At 50.7% G+C, this 16,365-nt stretch overlaps 4 protein-coding genes and 1 non-coding gene across 5 annotated transcripts; 2 read left to right on the top strand and 3 right to left on the bottom strand.

Annotated features, from left to right (window-relative positions):
* The first annotated feature begins 3,317 nt into the window (after positions 1-3,317).
* GGI43DRAFT_63344 (uncharacterized protein) lies at positions 3,318-4,030 on the top strand. Its single transcript, XM_083210097.1, has one exon. It carries the CDS (start codon positions 3,446-3,448, stop codon positions 3,947-3,949), a length of 504 nt encoding a protein of 167 aa, XP_083060323.1. The 5' UTR covers positions 3,318-3,445; the 3' UTR covers positions 3,950-4,030.
* A 1,729-nt stretch (positions 4,031-5,759) lies between these two features.
* GGI43DRAFT_63290 (uncharacterized protein) lies at positions 5,760-7,281 on the bottom strand. Its single transcript, XM_083210096.1, has 3 exons — positions 7,118-7,281; positions 6,784-7,004; positions 5,760-6,710 (listed from the first exon to the last, which is right to left on the bottom strand). Exon 3 carries the CDS (start codon positions 6,691-6,693, stop codon positions 5,989-5,991), a length of 705 nt encoding a protein of 234 aa, XP_083060322.1. The 5' UTR covers positions 6,694-6,710; positions 6,784-7,004; positions 7,118-7,281; the 3' UTR covers positions 5,760-5,988.
* An 829-nt stretch (positions 7,282-8,110) lies between these two features.
* GGI43DRAFT_63350 (uncharacterized protein) lies at positions 8,111-8,786 on the bottom strand. The gene has a single exon (XM_083210098.1). The coding sequence runs from the start codon at positions 8,646-8,648 to the stop codon at positions 8,217-8,219; it is 432 nt and encodes a 143-aa protein (XP_083060321.1). The 5' UTR covers positions 8,649-8,786; the 3' UTR covers positions 8,111-8,216.
* A 3,124-nt stretch (positions 8,787-11,910) lies between these two features.
* Positions 11,911-13,903, top strand: GGI43DRAFT_63419 (major facilitator superfamily domain-containing protein). Its single transcript, XM_083210099.1, has 3 exons — positions 11,911-12,228; positions 12,318-12,529; positions 12,598-13,903. The coding sequence occupies exons 1-3, from the start codon at positions 12,157-12,159 to the stop codon at positions 13,679-13,681; spliced, it is 1,368 nt and encodes a 455-aa protein (XP_083060320.1). The 5' UTR covers positions 11,911-12,156; the 3' UTR covers positions 13,682-13,903.
* A 346-nt stretch (positions 13,904-14,249) lies between these two features.
* On the bottom strand, positions 14,250-14,339 carry GGI43DRAFT_t123. The gene has a single exon. It is a non-coding gene; the product is annotated as a tRNA-Arg (tRNA).
* Positions 14,340-16,365: the final 2,026 nt, after the last annotated feature.

Below are 16,365 nucleotides of genomic sequence, written 5' to 3'. Positions count from 1 at the left end.
ATGTCATTGTCTTGCTTCTGTCCCCATTCCAGACGAACCACTTGCTAGACAGGAGTGCGTTGTTCAACGTGTAAGCAAGGACTTTCTCCCCGTCCAGGCCCGCTCCTCTCGCCACCAGAGTGATGGGCCGGCGATGTCTTCTCCAGCTACGGAGCACGACTAGTGTTAGCTTATCGGCGGCTCCCTTTCGCACCGCCCCCCCTTGTCTCCGTCTACATCTCCCTTGTCTGTGTGTGGCCAGGTTTCAACTCACCGAATACCTGTCGCTCCCTCTTAACTTGTTGAGCAGTAAAAGCAAGCCGTGTTAGCAAAATAGAAGGAGAAGAAAAAAAGAAAAGAAGAGCGACTGCAAAAACTGCAGCCACTTGTCGCAGATAGAACGTAGTAATAGGCGCTCAATTCGGGGAATTTTCCTTCTTTCTCCCGGACTCGCGCCAGTGCATTAATCGTTAGTGCCATTTTTTTTTTCTTTTTGGTGACAGCTCAAGACTGGCCCACAATGACAGCCAGGGGGAGGACAGAAGACAAAGAAGATGGATGGGAGGGTCCTCTTCTCCGTAAAGAGTGCTACCCCGTACAGAGCAATGATGCAAACATTGCTGCCAACTGCGTACGAGTAATACTAGTTGGTAGTAGTGCAGTCTTCATACTTACTTGTACGAGTAAGAGTACGGAGTAAGTTTAGGGCGAGCATTGTGCTGCACGAAGCTCAATCGAAGGTGGAAACCCGCATCGAAAAGTCCTGGAACGTCGTTCTGAGGAGACGCCCCCATTCCTCGGGGCCGCCCGTTCCTGAGCTAGAAGGGCCGCTTCGTCCAGCGTAGGATTCAAAGTCTGCCCACGCCCCCTTCCCCACTTGCGCTGTCATAGTCATTGCCCGCTCGCTGGCACAGCGAAGGTTCCAAAAGGTGATGGAACGTCGCCTCTTGTTGCCTCGCTCTCTCTCGATAGTACTTGCACTCCGGCTAACAACCGAATAGGGGGCGGGGGAGAGCGGACAACAGGGGTTGAGGCTCTTCTCGGGACCCGGGCCGTGCACGTCATCAATTCGCCTCTTCTTGTCTCTCTATCTCGCCGCTCAACGGTTTCAAACAAAGCAGGGAAAACTGAAGCTAGCCACGGGTTCAATGCGCGCTATGGGCGAGTGTGTGTGTGTGTGCGAGTGCGTGCGGACGTGTGTGCGAGTATATGATCCCGTACCGCGCTCGTACAAGTATTGCCGCCCCCCCCCCATATGTGTGTGGGTTTATGGGCGTGTGCCCGTGTGATATGCGCGTGTGAACTGTCAGATTCCTTCTTTGAGAAGCTGCAGAGTGTCGTTCGGAAGCCAGTGTATCGCTTCTGGAATGCCGTGCCGAGCAGCAGTATGATGTGTTTGCAAGCAATGCTGCTGCCCTCCAGTTTGCTGTTTGGCTTTGCTCCACAGTCTTTATGGTCTTTGCTGGCAGTCCCAGCCCAACGCATCTTCCGCAACCCAACGTGTGGCCTTCTAGAAAGACGATGGGCTGTCCTGCATGGCCATGTCTCCAGCTCATCCCCTACCCTTGCACTTGCACAAGACCCCGTCCCTTGGTCCCCACCGCCTTAGCCCACGACGACGACGCCCAAGTTGTTGCACGTTGGGCCAACCCTAAAAAACCATTAGGTTCGCTCTCAACACCAAGCAACCAAGCAACCACGCCTTTCTCGCCGTACTTGAATTATTAGTACTTTGTAGTCGCGTCGTCTTCGGCTCGGAAAGCAGAGACTTTGCCCTTTTCCGATAAACCTTGCAACCTTCGCTCAACTCTTCTCGAAAGGCTTCCGCTACCTCGTTTCTCGTCCCGCGTACCGCTTGCTAGCGTCCCCGAGAAGCCTCTCAGTCTCACACCCATTCCGCCAGCCGCATCCTCGCCGATACAAGCAAGGCAAACACTAGGAGGGAAACAAAAGAAAAGAGACAGCCACCCCTGTCGATCTCACACCAGGGTAAAGAGAAAAAAATTCCTGCAGGGGCCAACAGAATGCTTCAGGGGGTAGACTGACCGCCTTGGATAGACCGCAAAATCGCCCCAGCAGATACAGCAAAAATCAAGCCCAGACAGCTAAAAAGCCACGCGAGATCCCTGCAAACAGGCGGCGAGCTGTGGAAAAGGGTTCTCACCGGTTCGGTGTGGAAACTGTTTAAAATAACAGACCGTTCCCGCAACTCCGTCCACTTTTCCCTTCCTTCATCCAACAAAAAAACGGTGCTATCCAGCAATCGTTCATAATCTGACCTCTCCTTCCGTTTTCCGAGCTTCCGGACGTCTTCCATTCAGTCTTTTTCTCTCGCCTCGCTGCTACCAGCAATACCACCGTCTTCTTCTGCTTCTTCTTTTTACTCTTCTTTTCTTCTCTTCACAAATCAAAATGCGTGGACCATATGACACCACTGGCATCGTCAAGCCCAACTCTCCTCAGCCACCAAAGCCCAAATAATGACTTATTTTGTTCTTGGGCCGGGCACTTTCTTTTTTAATTGCTTTCCCTATGTTTTGCTCCGTGACACGCTGTACCAGTCAGGTAAGAATGCCTCTCCCTATACACAAAGTTGATCCTGAATCTTTGCTGACAGCGTCTCCTTTTAGGTGTCTGTCTTTAATAATAATTAATACGTCGACCGGGCCAAGTTTTCGATACTCATCGAGCTTGCAGAATCCGGCACTTCTTGGCAACTGCGGCAATCTCTTTTCGACTGTTGATATATTTTGGGTTTTTCGGATAATGGATTGGGATTTTTTGAGGACAAGAGAGGGAAAATAGACTGGGAAAAAAGGGTCGGGAGCTATCCGTTATTCACCCTGCGGACGAAAAAGTAACGCCGTGATATTAGAGATATACTCATCCACATGAGCCCCCATGATCTGGGTAATAATTCTTTTTGTTATATAACGGGCGCCGACGCCGCCTAATGCAATGTTAATGTCTATCTGTTGAATATTCTCGTGTCAAGAACCTTGTGTGATGTGATGTGATGAATAGCAGCAGTAGGAAGGGGAACAAAAACTTCAAGTCTTACCTGTTTGAATAGGCCCAAATAGCTAGACCTCTGTAGCTTGTCTTGTGCACGTTCAATAGGTTTGGTGTTGGTGTGGCCATGGTTGGTCCCGGATAGCGTTGAGGCTCTTTTGTTGGCGCTCTCCTCATTGGGCAACACAAAAGCATCATGTACAATGTATAGAGTGCATGGTACGGAGTATAAAGCAACACACACAGGGAGAAAGAAGAGAAGTGACAGGCAGAGAGAGAGCCGAACTGTACCAAGTGGAAACGGGGACGTCGTCAGCGGCCGTGAGTGGGGAAACATGGCTCCCGGCGAAGTGGGACTTGATGCTGCCGGGTCGGCATCGGGGCTTCCTCCAGTAGGGCACCGGTGCGTGACAAGTTGGGCCCTTGGAACGTGGTGATTGCTGCCCATCGGACTATGAGATGGGGACGTATGGGGGGCGCATGGGCCTGCCGCATGGTGTTACATGGGCAGAGGCTGGAGAAACTGGGGGGCTGCAAGCGCAGGCCATCCGTCGCTTTGCACCCATCACTTCTGGATCTGGCTGCCACTTGCTTGCCGGATTTGCCCATCTCGGTGGCCCGGACCTACTACTGCAACCGTGGCATGGGCAGTGTGGATGTTTGTGGATGTTGTGGACTTGCCTGCACCAATGCTGTAAGTGCGGAATGCGGGACGGTGCACGTCTGGATCTTTGACAAGCGCACTAGAAGCCGGGACGAAGCTTTGGATTTGGTCTGGCGTGCATCCATCTCTGTACGCCCATCGCCGTGTGTCCATCCGCGTGCGTCTTGTGTCTACTCCCCTGCTGCATGGCTGTCAGTTGCGTGTGTATCTGTATGTATGTCTTGCAACAGAAGGCAAGGTAGCAGCGGCACTTCTGTTTGGCGGGTGGTTAAGACAGACTTGATGCTTACCTAGCCTATCCTGGCCTTGCTGCACCGTCTGGATCCATACCGTTGAAAACTGAGAGGAAGGGGGCGACGCTGGGAGGGAATAGGCGAAGAGGAGAGAGGAGGAGAAAGTCCAGAAGAGACTGGTAGACGGGCTCTGAGCTCAGCTTCAGCGGATGATGCGTCCTTTTATACCGTAAAAGACCTGCTCCCCCTCCCCTTTTCTCTGTTTCTCTTCTTGGGCTGCAATTGTGATGGCTCGCAAAACTGCGGCATGATTTTGGGCCACTGCTGAGGTGACTTTTCCCGTTCCGTGATGTTCATCCCGGGCACCAAAACGCTCTTGTTGGCTGTGAGCAGATGGCATCTGATGGTGGGGTTTTCGGGCCATCCCTCCAATCCAGATCGGTAGTATCCATTGGAAATCCGTTGGAAAATCGTCATGCGAAGAGGTGGTGGGGGCGGGGTTGTGATTTGGCACGCAGGAAAGAGGATAAAGGAAAAGAAAAGAAGAAGAAGAAGAAGCCCATCTTCATGCAATGCATCCCAGGCAAGTCACTAAAGCAGGCGTCGGTCTCTGTCTGCACCTTCCCTCGCTTATAAGCCCCTCATCTTGCCCTCGCCTGCCTATTGCGATCCTCTAGAGGAAAGACCAAAGGAGAAAGCGAAGCAAAGCAAAGCAAAAAATATCTCCATGTCATCATTTCCTTATCAACTCCTTCCTCTTGTTCTTCTTGGCCTGCAAAATATTTGCCGTCGTGTCCGGCGTTTTCGTGGTCTAGACCTTTTCAAGTACGAGGTGCTACGAGCTGCGATACAACCTTAGCTGGAGGGGCTGGTAATAATGGGGAATTTTTGATTTTCCCTCCATTCTTTCTCGAGCGACGATCGAATGCACTCTAATCCTCTTAATCCCTGCTGCCATTCTCTGCAGACAATCCCCGGTACCTGCATTGCGGTCCAAAATGCCTCCCACGTCACTTTGCGCGTGGCCACGCCTCCTCAGCCAGCAATCATCAGCTGATTTGCCCGTCACCTTAGCTGGCGGTTCTGCTGCAGAAAAAAAAAAAGTGATGAAAGAGAAGCATGGTGTGTATACAAGTACCACTGCCATGGCGCATTAGTACCAAAGTGCTACTGTTTTTGCGATGCCTTTGTGATTGGTCTTTGCTACTCGACTGGACTGGACATGGACACGGCTAATACTTGGCTGAAATACAGTAGATCTTGGCAGCATCGCAGCAGGCACAGCCAGACGATCACAGACAGATGTTCATGCTGCTCTCTGCATCTTCCTCCCGGCCTCTCTTCGCATCCTTGCTTTTGCTGCTCGTTTGAACAACAGCCCGACGGCCGCCGCAAAACCCCTGCCTGGCCTTTAACGCAGCCTGTTCCCAATGGGGGTGGTGAACATGCCGCTTTTGCAATAACGCTGCCTGCCAGATGGCGGTGCTCCGCTGTGCCAGCGAATAGAATTCGCACACAACTCGGCGGCTTGCCGCTGTCTGTCACACCAATGATCTGCCGTGGTGACATGGCCCTGCCTCGGCCGTTGGAAATCCTGCCCTCGAGCACAGGTCTTGCTTGGGATACACAGCAGCGTGCCTGATGGATTTTTGGCCAAGCTTTTGACAGAGAGGCACCCTCATCTCACTCTCGACAACACCGAAATCAAATCGCTGTAGAAGGGCCGATGGACAAGACTTCAAGTTTCACATCTGCAATCGGGAGTCACATTGGGAAAGCAGGAGTTCTGCTTGAATTGCCACTAGCAAGTTTCATAACCGATGCCTAATCACTCACTGAGGTTGTGACACAACGCCGCTGCGAGGCAATACAGACGTCCATATAAACAAACAAACTTTTTTTTTTCCTTTTCCCTTTTTAGATCTCCTATTCTTTCCATTCTCTTTCCGGCTGTTGGTGCACTGCTTCCATTTAAAACACAAGATGCTAAGCAGCTACATACCATCCGCTCCAAACACCATCTACCAAATAGACACCAGACCTGGAATACTCTTCTAGACAGCACACATACACACAGCCTCTTTGCAAGCCTCCAACCATTTACCGGATCAAGATGCCCAGCATGGCAAGAATGCAAATCACAGTGCCCTCCTCAGCCTCAGTGTCGCCGATGAATCCAACGTGGCCACTTCCGTAACAAGCATAAATAATGGGCGACTCGCTGAAGTCGGTGATTGGTCCTGGACGAGGCACCCACTCCTCGATGACCGAATCCTCTGTGGGCAGATACCACGACTCATTCTTTTGCACGCCGTAAAGATGCAGAGCTTTCTGGCTATACGAGACCTGGAGTCTGGTCTTGAGAGTAGAAGTAATAGCTCCTTCATTCAGACTCAAGGTGGTGCGGTGGAAAGAGCCGGGCTCCCACGGGAGGTCCCAGGTTAGCTTAAAGACTTTCTTCAGATTATCTGCTCTTGAGGCGGCAAACAGGCCCCCAAAGATGACGATGCCACCGCATGCAGCATAAAGCACCAGTCTCTGGTTAATTATCTCGCAATTGGGGCGAGCGATGCCCCCATCGGCTATAAACACCGCGTGTGGCTCTGAACACTGCGTGAAAAGGCCGAATGCTTGCTCAGCCGTGTTGGCGTGCCTAACTGTCGCCCTTTCGAAAAGCTCGTTCAGGAGTCGCGCGTGAGTACCCTGAAAGTTATTTTGAGTTACTTCGTTGGAAAGAGTGAGTACGAAGATGACAGGCTTGACGCCCGCAGGAACGATAGGGTTAGAGTAAATCGGAGCGCTCATTATTATTGTTTCTTTCTCTGTTTTTTGTTAAAGTGGTTAGACGTGGCGGGCGAGTCTTCTTGTTGGAGATGGTAAGCAAGTGAGGCTTACTCGATACAGCAAGAGAATCTTGTCAAGACAGCAGGCGAGTCCCCTTCGAAACTGCAAGTGATGGACTGAGAGTCTGGAAAAGAGGAAATAGAACTTGAGTGGACTAGTGAGGAAAGGGAAACGGAACATGCGAATGATTGACCAGTATTTATGTTCCAATGCAGACTACAGGTAGCCTGGGGAGCTACTCATTTCGTTTCTTTTTCTTTTTCCCCTTCCAGCTATACATGCAAGTCAACATCCGATGTAGTCACTGGGTACGGCCAGGCCACTTCACCGTTCATCAAGGATATGGGCTGTCCACCCTGGGCGGCTTGCCGTCTCGTTATATTACCTATGCTGTGCGACCATAATACACATACAACTCGCGTTGTTTGTGTTACCATAGCGCCTCTGCCGCCTAAACCCTACAGGTGAGAAGGCAGGCCCGGTCTAAGCAGGCCCATAATGCAGCGGCTATGTAACAGCATACGCAGGTGTCGTTCACACTCAGGAGCATCTGAAATTATGCAAGGTAGATTACGATCTACGTGTCGCCGAGTAACCGCTCGCTGTCAAGTTAAAGAAACAACGATGTCACTCTAAGCTCTCAATGGAATATACTGCAAGGATATTCGCCATTGTCGAAAGGTTTCCTTGAAGTAGCCGATACTTACAATGGACCGCTAGCACTTCACCATTACATACTATATCGCTCCACACACACACACATGTTTCGGTAAGCAAACAAAGCCGATAGCTGGCAGATAGGCTGGCATGACATTTTGAGCTGGGAAATCAGTTACATACTCCACCAGACTTATGCGGTGCAATCCAAGACAGCGGTGACTCTTGCAAAAGACCAGGAAAAGGCCCACCGTAGAGGACCTAGACTACACCGGTGACTGAGGAGAAAGCAGCATGTTATCCTGCTTTGCTTCAATCCCTCTCCCGACGTCGTACAAGCAGTGCATAATGGCCTCAGAAACCAGATATACGCGCTCTTATTTGGTTGAGAGCCCCCGCCCCAGAATATGCAATGCAGCCTGCCCCAGGCCGGCAAAAGTTTCTGGCTGCGGCTCTCTTCCCACCATCAGCGTCCGAACCGGTGTGATAGAAAGAGCCATGTACATGGCAAGGGAATCTGGGGAGGACGAAAAGGTCGGCGCTTCTGGCTGGCAGTGCGGCTTACAAGAAGACAGAAACAAGGTGATTAGAGGAGTGTTGTTGTCTCTGCAATGAACAGAGGCTACGTAAAGGTAGGTACTATGATTAACATGACAGGCGTAACAGGGAACTTCATTCACATCCCATATACTATGCCTCAACTGAGAGGAGCAAATCATCAAGTACCTACGGTGACGTGGGTGAGCTTTCGAAGAAAGCGAGCCATTCCTGCAAGCAAACTTATAAGCAGTGACTATCCAATGCAAGCCACTTTGAGTGGGCGAAGTCTACTTGAGCACGCTCACTGGTTCTAAGCCCTGCTTGGGGGCGAACCACCCCTGGAGGGGTTGCCCACCTCCTCGAGGTCTCTCTTCCCATTGATTCAGCTGACTCAATCTATAGATGGTTGACACGGAGAACGAGCTTGAGCAAAGGATGCTGCTCGCATGCCTGTAACTCGGACCTTCTCTGCGAGAAAAGCATATTCGTAAGACAGCAAGTACCTGTTCCTCGTATAAGTGATACGTGAATGGCGGTGGGGCCGGTAAGGCGGCCACCGCCAGGCCCGCACCGGTGTGCTGGGATGTCAACCAACGTAACGAATGGTAAAGAGGATCTTCCCCCCAATGCCATTCACATGCCCAGAAGGTGAGTGTAGCATGTCCAACGGATAGTACGAACAAGATAACCTGCCCAAAATCCATACCCCACACTTGCATCCTTCGCTAGTACATCGCTGCCCATGTTCGGATCCCAGAGAGACGCCATCAGGGGGGGAAGGCGCCACAAATTCTTCGGCCTCCGCTCTAGACGCTCTTTTATGATATGTGAGCTTGGAGATACAGTCTGTGGGGGTTTGGAGATCCAACGCAAGCCTTTCCCCCCAAAGTCAAGTAGTTATTGTCTCGCGCCACCCAGATCCTGCACCTCTCACTCCGGATGATTCCCTTGCACTATCTTATTAGAAGGTACTATTTTGTCTCGTATTCCTTGCTCATTTCTCAGCTTTGATTTGTTTCCTGCGTAGTAGACAGCAGCCAAAATCAAGTTTCATAGCTTCAGCTTCAGTGACATATTCAGAAGCGGCAGCGGCAATCATCCTGCTCAGCTTTGTGGGGTCCTGGCCATCGTTTCGACAAATAGCATACGGGAGTGAAAATCCTCCGCTGAGATCTGGTTCCCGTTGGTACGCACTAATACCCTTCTGGCCGTCTTCTGAGCAAGGATAAAACAGGCATTGTGGTGGCATCATGTATGTGCTTTTTTTCAGGGCAGCATCCGATCTAAGTAAACGCTTGGCATTTTGGCCATCGAACAAGGGTAATAGCCAAGCAGCCACTACGCGGCTCTGCTTTCATTGGCTCAGCAATGAGCTATTGTGGTTGCAAATCTCGGCCGAAGCTATTCGCGGCCCGCTGCTTTCCATTAAACCAACCGTCGGGCATAGACCCTCGTGATTGCCTCTGCATCCGTGCGAACAGGTTTCGGGAAGCCCGTATGCCATCTTTGCCTTACAGAGGAGAGGGTGCCTCTTGGGGCTAATGAACAAGCTCTTGCTTTTGTTCGAAGCAGGATTTCCACAATAATGTATAGTTTCTCATCGTGTCAAAATTTATCCTACATCAAGTCCTGAAAGCTGCAGTGTGATTCAAGGCTACGATCTGCAGGAGCTCTCCATGTTAGGAGGCCGGCAACCGACAAGCATGAGGTATCCGAAAGCTCTCGCAATGGTGCCTTAATCGAGTCCGGCGAACCCCGACCGCTTTATCCTGGGATAGTTGCGCTTCAGGGGCACGCAATCAAGATTTGAGACATTTTCCTAGTGTTGATCTCCGTACTATCACATATTGTGTGGAGGAGGAGTTGCCAATCCGAATTGGATGCCACAATCCTTTGTCTCAGCCGTAATGATTCTCGTATTAGTCGAATACAGCTAGGATGGCTACATCCTGAGGCTTGTTTGTAGCTGTGGCGCTGTCCGCTATTAGTTGTCGTGGAACAATGTTTGCAGGCGGCATGATATATTGGGTGGCTGGCAAGGACGCGTGAGCTGCTGCGAACGCTTCCTTAGGTTGCCAGAGTCGTTGCTGGATATCCAAGCATGCATGGGTTGCGAAGGCACCAGCATGTCATCTGGCCCAGGACTTGGTACCGGTAAGTTGAAGCTTTTGTGTACTGTAATACGGAATATTCCACCTCCATCTCTGAATACCCTCCACATATGCCTCTTAGCTAGGGATAGTCGCACTAAACAGCTGTTGCTAGGAACCAAGGAGGATTTCAGGTGCCGCCCTGAGTCAAGGCAACAAAGATGTTTGTCAATGCCAGGGTCGCGATAAGCACTCACGCGGTCGACACGAGCCTAGAGCACTCGCTACGATTCGTAAGATTGTAAGTCTGCGAATTAGACGAGGAGCTAAGACTATTCCTCCAGGGGTGGATTTCCCGGTGTGGTTGATATATCCTGCCACATACCGGCAGCTGAGTCCATTGCTATTTTTTGTATCGTTCTAGTCCGTCCTCTCCGCTGGCTTTAGTCTTTCGATCGTTGCTTTTGCCTCATCAACGAGTCAGGGCCGCTGAAGTCACTCTCAATTGTGTGGTAGTATTCACAAAGCACAGACATGATACCATTGTGGCTTGCGGGGGGGCTTGTCGAGCTGAAATTGAATGTCAAGTCTATCAAAAATGGTGAGAGTCATGGGATCTATTCGTCCCTCAAATGTAGTGTGGATCAATGCAGGTCTCAGGATTTGGAGAGGTATTGCATGAGGCTTGTGAATGAAATGATGCACTGTCAAAGTCTCCGAGACGGTGCAAACTTTTTGTGAAAGTATCCGAGAAGCCATGACACTGCTGCGCTGCAATAGCGAGGCTCGTTATCGAGCGGCTACTGCGTCATCTAGGCTGAGAATTTCAAACATCCTCACCGGCCGTAGCTACGGCCTGCTCGACCGGGATCCTTTACTAGCTCGAGGATAGTCAACATCACAATAGCATTGTTTTGTTCATTGTGTATTCCATGCTGTTCTAGATACCCTGCCTTCAACAAAGGACAGAAATGGGTAGTAGAATATCGAGCCGCGGCCTCTTCTCGGGGCGTGATCTTGCAGGCCGAAGCACGGAGATTGCTGGCGGCATCTACCCGTATCCAGGCCTGGGCCTCATTCACTGCGTTGGGTACACCAAAACGTCGCAGTCTCGAATTGATTGGAAAGACCGAGGGGCAGAGGAAAACCGTAGAGGGTGAATAGACGAGTAATGAGACGCAAGCTCCCGCAGCCTGGGCTCCCGAGCGTCAAAGAGACAGCCTCGCACAAGAGACTAGCAGGTATATCTAAGCCAAGGAACACAAAGACGGTGGGCCGGCTTGTCGGATGGTGGTCACTTGAGATCAGCCGCATGTGTCAAAGCGCCACAAGAGAAAGCACAGTCACTCCACAGGCAGTCAGTCGTATTGGCGTATTCGTTGCATTGCGTATTCCCACCCTGGCTATGCTATCGTAAGCGGCAAGTAATAGCTGGGAACCACGACCCCGGTTTCCTGCCCAAGGCGGGTTATCGGCCGGAGGAGCATCTATGTATGTACTCCAATATCGCTCCATGCGGTATTCCAGTAATTCGGGGCAATTCAAAGCAAGCGGCGCGATCAAAGCTGCCGTTACTTGCTTAGCGCGAGGTACTGCTGCGACGCTGCGGAGCAGGGGGTTGCACCTCCAAAGCAAGCTTCCCATGGTATTACAGTAAGCTTAGAGCGGCCGTCAACTAATCATCTGTTTTCCGTCGTTGCGCCTCGACTTGCCCGCAAGAGGGTATCCACTCCAGGGTCCCGAGTCGCGCGACCAACACGCTCTCCAGCAGAGTCGGATGCAGTGTGGGGACCAGAATTGACTTCTGGCCTCTTCCTCGTGTGCATGCAAGCACGGGAAATACGGGAAGAATGGAGCAGCACTTGCTACTGCCGGGACGAAACTCTTGAAGCTGCGCTAGGCCTGGTCGTGTTTATTTCTGGCTCTTTTGGTTTCCGCTGGCGGATCGACCTTTCCAGGGTGGTGGGTCCATAACCTGAGAGCTTCCCATCCACACGCAGACAACTTACGACCACTACTACTATTAGTAGGCGCTCTTTGTTTCTTGTGCTTAGCTGTCCACATATATCCCTTTGCTTCTCGTCTCCGTTGTCTCACAGACTGATTTCGTGTTGGCTGGCCATCCCGTAACGACACAATGGTAGCCGTCGACCCTGCCACGCGGAAGCGTGTGCTGCGGGTTATCATTGTCTCTCTTCTTCTGGATCTGGTAAGTCGCAACAGCGAAAAAGAGGCCTCTTCACGGATAGGATACCAGTCATACCTGCAAAATAGATTGCTAATTTACGAGGAAACCAGATATCCTTTACATTCATCCTGCCGCTGTTCCCGAAACTTCTAGAGTTCTACCGAGATCGCGAGGCCCCTGACCTGATCGTCCATGGCAAACCGAACACTCTCCTTCAGCAGGTGCTCGGAGGGCTGAACGCATACAAGGCGTCCTTTTCGAGGCCCATCGATTCCAGATATGACATTGTTCTTCTTGGTGGAGCGCTGGGGTCCTTGTTCTCGTGAGTGCTCATGGTCGCATATCGTACATGCGTTTGGAGGGGCTACTGACAATCATATGCGATTATAGCATCCTGCAAGCCGTCGCCTCTCCCATTATCGGCCGATTTTCTGATCGCTACGGTCGCCGCTATGCTCTTTTGGCATCCATGTGCGGCAATGTTGTGTCTGTGCTCCTCTGGGTCATGGCAGTCGATTTCCGCACCTTTTTAGCCAGCCGAGTCGTGGGTGGCCTTTCTGAGGGCAATGTACAGATTGCCACCGCCATGGCCAGCGACATATCAGACGAACAGTCGCGAGGATCAACAATGGCAATCATTGGCGCATGCTTCTCGGTGGCCTTTACTTTTGGGCCCGGCCTGGGGGCGTGGCTAAGTACGATTGCGACGACAAAGGCAAATCCGTTTGCTGTGGCAGCAGGATTCAGCTTGATCCTGATTACCACTGAGACAGTATACCTATACTTTTGCCTGCCGGAAACTCTTCCGTCTTTGGCCAGTAAGGAGAAAGCTCAGGAAAAGCAGCCCGGCAAGAACAATGGGGAGAAGACAGCACCGTCCAAGGAAGTGGAGCGGACGAACTCGCGCGTCTTGCTCTATGCCACGCACTTTGTATTTCTCCTGTTCTTCTCTGGCATGGAGACTTCGCTGTCATTCATGACCTATGACCTGTTTCAATTCACCTCTGGGAAGAACGGTCGACTTCTTGGCTACATCGGTCTGGTGGCCTCTGTCCTTCAGGGAGGCGTCACTCGCAGGCTCTCTCCCCTTTTGTCTGTTCGGATTGGCACCATCGCCTGTCTCATAGCCTTTATTCTGCTCGGTCGCCTGTCCACCGTCGGTGGTCTATACGCTGCGGCGACTTGCCTTGCTGTCACGTCGGCGACGGTTGTAACGGGCCTCAATGCTCTCAGCAGCTTCGAGGCTCGCGAGCACGAACACGGCGTCAAGCTGGGAATCATGCGAAGCTGGGGCCAGCTGGGACGTGGGTTGGGCCCAATTCTTTGCACCAGTGTATACTGGTGGGCTGGTAGAGAATATGCTTATACCATGGGTGCGATGGGTGCTCTTGTGGTTGTCACCATCGCTTTTGTGGGATTGAAGACTCCCAAGGGAATGGTTCGAGCGAAGCCAAGTGAGAAGAAGAGCCAATAAAGGCCAAATTTCTTTTCCTTTTCCTTTTTTCCTTTTTCCTTTCTTTTTTTTTTCTGTTCCTCTTTTTTTCAAATCCAGTGATGGTGGCTTGTTTCTATGGGGCATTGTCGAGATATGGGAGTAGCAAGAGGGGAGAATTATCGAAATGATGAGAGCCAGAGCAGACAATCAAAGCTGCAAGAGACGTAAACAAATAGATGGATAGAAATGATTAATGAAGAGACAGAGATGATAATAAAACAGCTTCTCGATACTCAATGGGCTACGTGCAGAGTCACTTTGCGAATTTCAAGAAAGAGGCAGAGCATGCGTACCATTGTGAAAGCCTGACGATGCCTCAGGTACGCAATCTAAGCGTATCAGTACGGTAGTACAAAAAGGTACATACATGTACTTGCTACAGATACTGGGTTATCACGATCATGCAGGTATCTAGACGTAAAAATGCCACAGACAGCAATAATACAGCGTGCCCACGGCATCATTCACACGCGGATGCAAGAAAAAGGAGGGAATAGGGAGGGAAGAAGGAAAAAAGAAGTGCTCGACGGAAAGTCGAACAGCCGCATGCCCGCACCCGGATTTGCACCAGGATCCTTGGCTATCACCTACGCTGAGAGAATAGGAGTCCAACGAGTTGCTCTTACTCTATACGGGCCATGGCTTGAACCACTAGACCATGGAATAGCAGTTCTGGTTGGAATGGGAGTCCTGTACTTGGATTTATAAGGGACAAGACGAAAAAGACGACAGCTGGCAGCTGGCTGGAGCTTGAGGTGGCACCAACTGTGCTGTTTGAGTTGGCTGTGGCCCAACAAGTGTTGTTGAGTGCGGCCAACGCCGTGTTCAGGAGCCATCATGGCTAGGAACATGCCTATTGACTAGATTCCGACGTAGCCACTACTCCTAGATGGGCAGATATGAGAGGAGGGTATGAAAGAGGAATCTGCTGTTTCCCTGAAAAATCTTGATTGTTGCGTGGCATTGTAGCTATTTCATCAAATCAGTCGCCATGGATAGACAGTAGAATGTTTATAGCTGCTCATGCTCGAGAATTCCTTACATAGTTGGTCAAGCAGCAATAGGCTATCCAACCATCATATCTGAGAGGTTCCTTTGACCGTTATTTGACACATATAGCGGTCTCCATATACACACTTTTTCTAGAGGAGGAAGCCTAGGCGGCTTGGTTTTGTCAAAGGTCAACTGATGAGCTTTTTGGAGGTAATTGAGAGATGGATATAAAGCCAAATTGCTTGGAGGATAGAAATACATCTTCCATTTCCCTTTGGAGATTCTTGATAGCCCCACAGAAGTAATTGTCAAGTTTCCTATAGAATACCAGGCATATGCTTAATACAGGGATAGGCATATGTATTCTGTCAAAGCCAATCATTGAGCTAGAAGAGAGCTACTCAAAGCAAGCTTCCCACGACGTAATCATGCAACACTCTTGATAGTGTTCGTCCAATCGTAAGCGCTCCATGACAAAAAATTATGCGGCAAAACTATTTTGATATACAGGGATTTTCTCTATTGAGTGGGTTTCATTTCTAGTGTCCCTCTTTCACTCGTCTGGTTGCCACCCTAGACTACCCAAGTAGATCCCGCATATTTATGGAGGGGTATATGTATCTGATTTGCCTCTCCTTGAACAGGCATCTATCAGAAACACAGCAGCGACCCTGGAGATGCTCAGCCTCGGCCGGCTTTCCGCTATATGGAAGATGATGATTAAGAGTCACGCCGAGCTGCTTGCCTGTTGGTAGCTCAACTTAAGCTTCAGCTATACCAACAGTAACGGGACGGATGGCTCCACCTCAGCTAAAGAGACCGGTGCTAGGCCGCTACGAGCTACGAGCTACTGCAGATGTGGCGTTCAATTGACCATCAGAGGCCGGGCCAATGTACCGGTACTGCTGGGCCGAAGATGCCTCTGAGGTTCAATGCAGCTAATGCATTGTGAATCTGATTTTCATACTTGAGTTGATGCATGTGGTGAGAGGGACGGAGGCTATCGATATGGAGATAACGCATGAGATAGCTGCCTGGAACAGCCGTACCCACATCTTGTCTCGCCTCTCCTGCGGCTATTGATACACGAGCTCCATTTTGGCTGCATATCCGGCTCGGAGTTTGCACAGCAAGAGGAAGATGGACGTGTTGATGACACCTTGATAAAAAGGGAAGCGAAAATTTGTTGCGGTGGCGATGCGGCAGGTGATGGATGGAACCGCATGAAGTGGGGGTGTTGACGTTTCATATAGTGGGCTTGGATAAAAATGAATGGAGGGGCTGACGATATGGAGGGGTAACGGCGGGAAGAGTCGAGGAAAAAAAAAATTGAGGCAAATGGCTCTGGCGAGATTTACAGGGGGAGCAATATTAGGAGCTGCTGCATGGCGGAGCCACGATGGAGGAAAGAATGGATATCGTCTGAGACGATAATACGAGTTGTTTAGACGGGTAAACAGCAGCGTACACGGCAGCATCAGCAAGAAGATGGCTGTTTCTTTGGCTTTGACACCTTGATGTCTTGGTTTACTCTTCTCTTGCTGCCTGCAAGGAATCAAACTTGGATTCTCACCTCGCACAACTTCTCACCGCCGTTGACTCACGTTGCTTGGTGTAACAAACAGATAGAAAAGAGAGAGAGAGATAGCAAGTACTAGTACCTCGTCAAC

This window comes from Trichoderma evansii, assembly GCF_050947405.1.
Source record: "Trichoderma evansii strain SZMC 28006 chromosome Unknown GGI43scaffold_11, whole genome shotgun sequence".
Classification (NCBI taxonomy): domain Eukaryota; kingdom Fungi; phylum Ascomycota; class Sordariomycetes; order Hypocreales; family Hypocreaceae; genus Trichoderma; species Trichoderma evansii.
The sequence above is the reverse complement of the archived record's forward strand: the minus strand, read 5'-3'. Positions and strand labels throughout refer to the sequence as shown.

Bases quoted from the DNA above. Each gene is read 5' to 3' on its own strand.
- GGI43DRAFT_63344 (XM_083210097.1), top strand. From the start codon at position 3,446: ATGAGATGGGGACGTATGGGGGGCGCATGGGCCTGCCGCATGGTGTTA.
- GGI43DRAFT_63290 (XM_083210096.1), bottom strand. From the start codon at position 6,693: ATGAGCGCTCCGATTTACTCTAACCCTATCGTTCCTGCGGGCGTCAAG.
- GGI43DRAFT_63350 (XM_083210098.1), bottom strand. From the start codon at position 8,648: ATGCAAGTGTGGGGTATGGATTTTGGGCAGGTTATCTTGTTCGTACTA.
- GGI43DRAFT_63419 (XM_083210099.1), top strand. From the start codon at position 12,157: ATGGTAGCCGTCGACCCTGCCACGCGGAAGCGTGTGCTGCGGGTTATC. The intron at 12,229-12,317 runs GTAAGTCGCAAC...CGAGGAAACCAG, and splicing joins TCTCTCTTCTTCTGGATCTG to ATATCCTTTACATTCATCCT. The intron at 12,530-12,597 runs GTGAGTGCTCAT...ATGCGATTATAG, and splicing joins GCGCTGGGGTCCTTGTTCTC to CATCCTGCAAGCCGTCGCCT.